Here is a 3,499-nt window from a genome sequence, read left to right on the forward strand (position 1 = left end):
AAAAAAAAAAAAAAAAAAAAGTTAAATTATTTCAGGCTAATAACTTACTCTCTGAATTCAATTTTTTTTTAAAGCTACAAAGAATAAGGCTAGTCTCTATGTTTACCCTTATATTTTAAAGCAGAAAAGGCCATCAAAACATCCACATAGCCAAGTGGATAATATGTTCATGTGGCCAACCTGAGAGTCACTCACTCATATCCATGCTGGCTTCTCTTTACTTCAGTGATGGGGGATCAACACTTTGACCCAGGCCATTGTGTTTGTGACTGTGAGCTCCCTGTCGTGTTAAAAGGCCAAGGCTAGGTAATCCACTGTGATTTAATTCAGTCTTCTTGAAAACTTGTGACAGGCCATGTCTCTACAGTTCTCTAGGTTCTCATTTGATGGTAGTGCTAACATCAAAGACATCATTGCCTCAGAAAAAGAAGTCTGGAGCAACGAGAAGTTGACTCTTCAGAAATCCCTGCAAAGGGCAGAAGCAAAAGTGTGCCGATTAAAAGATGAGCTGAAAAATGACACTTTACATCAGAATAGGAGCCCTGAAAATGCAGTCTTTAAGGTACGCAAACCCTTCTGGCTTACTCCTAATTGAACAGACCACAGAAATATAGTTGCTGCTCAGACTGTGTCCAGAGGGATCTCTGTAAAGACACATGCCCAAAATTGCAACACATGCAGCTCTGCTTTCCTGCTGTCAGCAGTGTGACCTTATTCCCCAGAGTCTTGTCTCCTGTTAGACACACAGAACTCTTCTCGTGCATGGTGTAAGTACAGCACCATGACTGTCTGGAAGAGCATCGTGCCCTGTGAGTGGTCTCTCTAATGCTGCGAATGTATGCAATAGTAAAACTGCCATGATCAGTTCATCTAAAGTCCAAAGTGAAAAGGAAGAAAAGTATCTAGAATATTTGTTCCAGCTATGGCACAGAATACAGTGACAGAAAACATTAACGTATTTAAGAACATAAATTGATAAGTGAATGTAATTTTAACAAACTAAGTATTTTAAACATAAATGATAATGATAAAAAATGTTTGCAGGGCTGGAGAGATGGCTCAGAGGTTAAGAGCATTGCCTGCTCTTCTAGAGGTCCTGAGTTCAATTCCCAGCAAACACATGGTGGCTCACAGCCATCTGTAATGGGGTCTGGTGCCCTCTTCTGGCCTTCAGGCATACACACAGACAGAATATTCTATACAGAATAAATAAATACATTTTTTAAAAAAAAAAAATGTTTGCAGTAAATTTGAGTAAAACAGTTAGCCCCCAAAAAACACAAAACATAACTCTGATTTTAGAAGTTGTATTCCAAAGGCTTCTTCTGTCTCCTGTCATGTCAGGTAACACCGTGAACAACAGCCTGGCCTACAGCCTAACCCTTGTCTTCTGTGTTCATCTAGGCGGTCCCCTCTGGAGGACAGCTCAACTGACTTCTCTGGTCTTTGTTCTTCCCTTCTTTAAATATAGAGAATTTATGGTAAATACTTGCGAGCTGAGAGTTTTCGGAAAGCCCTTGTATTCCAAAAGAAATACCTGCTGCTGCTCCTGGGGAGATTCCAGGAATGCGAAGAGGCCACAGTGGGGCTGCTTTTCCACATGACAGGATTCCCAGGCTTCCGCAATCCTGAAACAGGCACCAGCCGCCCAAAGGGATTGGCCATATTTCGCAAAGCTGTCAGAGTGTCTATCGCAATTACAAGGTAAAGTTGTGAAGAAAATTCATTTCCATCCTAAACCTTCTAAGGACACGTGAAGAAGGCTCTGTAGACATCTTGCTTGTTTCTTTCAAGGTTTTCACCTTGTAGCAGAATCTTTCCCTGGAAAGTGTCTTTCCAGGTATTAGGAGCGGATGACTCCAGTCCAGATTATCCTTTAAAAATTGTAAATAATCCCACCTCACACATATAGATCATAAAAGGGGAAGGAGGAAGGGTGTTTTTGAAAAATTACTTAGGCTGGTACATTTATTTATTTTTTTACTTGTTAAAATAAGTCACTCCACAGTGCCAAACTGAAGAAAGCCTGGTCTGAGACTGCTCAGGTCTAGAAGGCCAGGCTAGGAACTTAACATCTGTCCTGTATGTGGCTACAGTAGAGTGAAGACCCCAACTGTCTTCCAGTCCTGACCCACTGGAGTCTTAATCTGGGCTTCTCCCTGGGTCTCTTTTCTTTTATCTCTCTGCAGCCCGAGTCTCAAATTTTGGTTTTTAAAAAGTTCTGCCAGTCAAAGGCTGGCAGATAGTCTTAATGGGGTTTGGCTGGTTCACCTTTGTTTTTCTCTTTCTTATTTTTATTTGTATGTGTATTGATGTTGTACCTGAGTGTATGTATGCGTACCACATGTGTGCCTGGAGCCTGCGGGGACCAGAAGAGGATGTCAGAGCACCTGGAGCTGGAGTTACAGTCTGTTGTGAGCTCCCATGTTACCATGTGGGTGCTGAGAATCAAATTGGGCTGTGAAAGAACAGCCAGTGCTTTAAACCACTGAGCCATCCCCCAGCCCTTCACTTTCTTTGGAAAATAAGGCACAACTAGAAACCGTTGAGAGAATACTGTCAAGAAACTTAGTTCACAGATGGAACAGAAAGAGGTGACAAGCTCAGGGAGGCTGAGCCTCTGTCTGCCATGGAGTTCTACACAGGATCTAGGGTTTATCTACTGCTGGCTTCCGCCTGCCTTCCTCCTCCAGGCCTCACTGTTGCTTCTCAGCTCCACTCCTTTCTCACCTCCCATTCCCTTCCTCCCCTAGTACAGGATAGGCCGGGGTAAGCACGGGGTAAGCACAGCGGGTGCCTTGATACAGACAGCTCGGCCTAGTGGGGAGGGTATTCCCTTCCTCCCCTAGTATAGGATAGGCCGGGGTAAGCACGGGGTAAGCACAGCGGGTGCATTAATACAGACAGCTCGGCCTAGTGGGGAGGGTAGAATACCTGGACCTTATAGACAGGAAATGGTCTTCTGATGTGATGGGAGTGAGCCTGCAATGCTGAGAAATGCCAGAAGGTACCATGAAGGAAGGAAGCTACTGTCAAGTCCTCACCTCCCTGCTTTAGGGGTGTGGTTTGAGATGGGGTCTCACTATGTCACCCTGGCTGTCCTGGAACTCACTCTGTAGACCAGACTGGCCTCAAACACAAAGATTTATCTCCCTCTGCCTCCCAAGTGCTGGGGTTAAAGGTGTGTACCATGAAACCTCTCTAATCCCTCCCTTTTTGCCCTGCAGTAGGCATGTGATATTTTGACCTTCCTTACACTGGACCCTGAAATTGGCATTTAGAAATTAAAACTGGTCCTCCAAAAAGTTCTGTAGCCCAGGGCAAAATGGGCAGTCAGCAAGGAATTCAGCTAGCTGGGGGCACAGCCCATCCCTTTTGGAACCACCACTATTATTCCTGCTCATGGGGTCTAACCCACCCCATATCTCTGGCCTCCTCTCGCTGCCGTGGGGCTCACGGGGTCTAACCCACCCCATATCTCTGGCCTCCTCTCGCTGCC

At 44.9% G+C, this 3,499-nt stretch overlaps 1 protein-coding gene across 5 annotated transcripts in view; it reads left to right on the forward strand.

Annotated features, from left to right (window-relative positions):
• Akap9 (A-kinase anchoring protein 9) overlaps positions 1-3,499 on the forward strand; it is a 132,126-nt gene that overhangs the window by 123,513 nt on the left and 5,114 nt on the right. For all 5 annotated transcript variants that reach the window (XM_013350436.2, XM_013350435.2, XM_005358314.3 and 2 more), the window contains 2 exons: positions 368-562; positions 1,472-1,704. In XM_013350436.2, coding sequence (XP_013205890.1) covers positions 368-562; positions 1,472-1,704 — 428 coding nt within the window. The remainder of the gene's footprint in view (positions 1-367; positions 563-1,471; positions 1,705-3,499) is intronic.

The sequence above is a fragment of the Microtus ochrogaster genome, chromosome 26 (assembly GCF_000317375.1).
Source record: "Microtus ochrogaster isolate Prairie Vole_2 chromosome 26, MicOch1.0, whole genome shotgun sequence".
NCBI lineage: Eukaryota > Metazoa > Chordata > Mammalia > Rodentia > Cricetidae > Microtus > Microtus ochrogaster.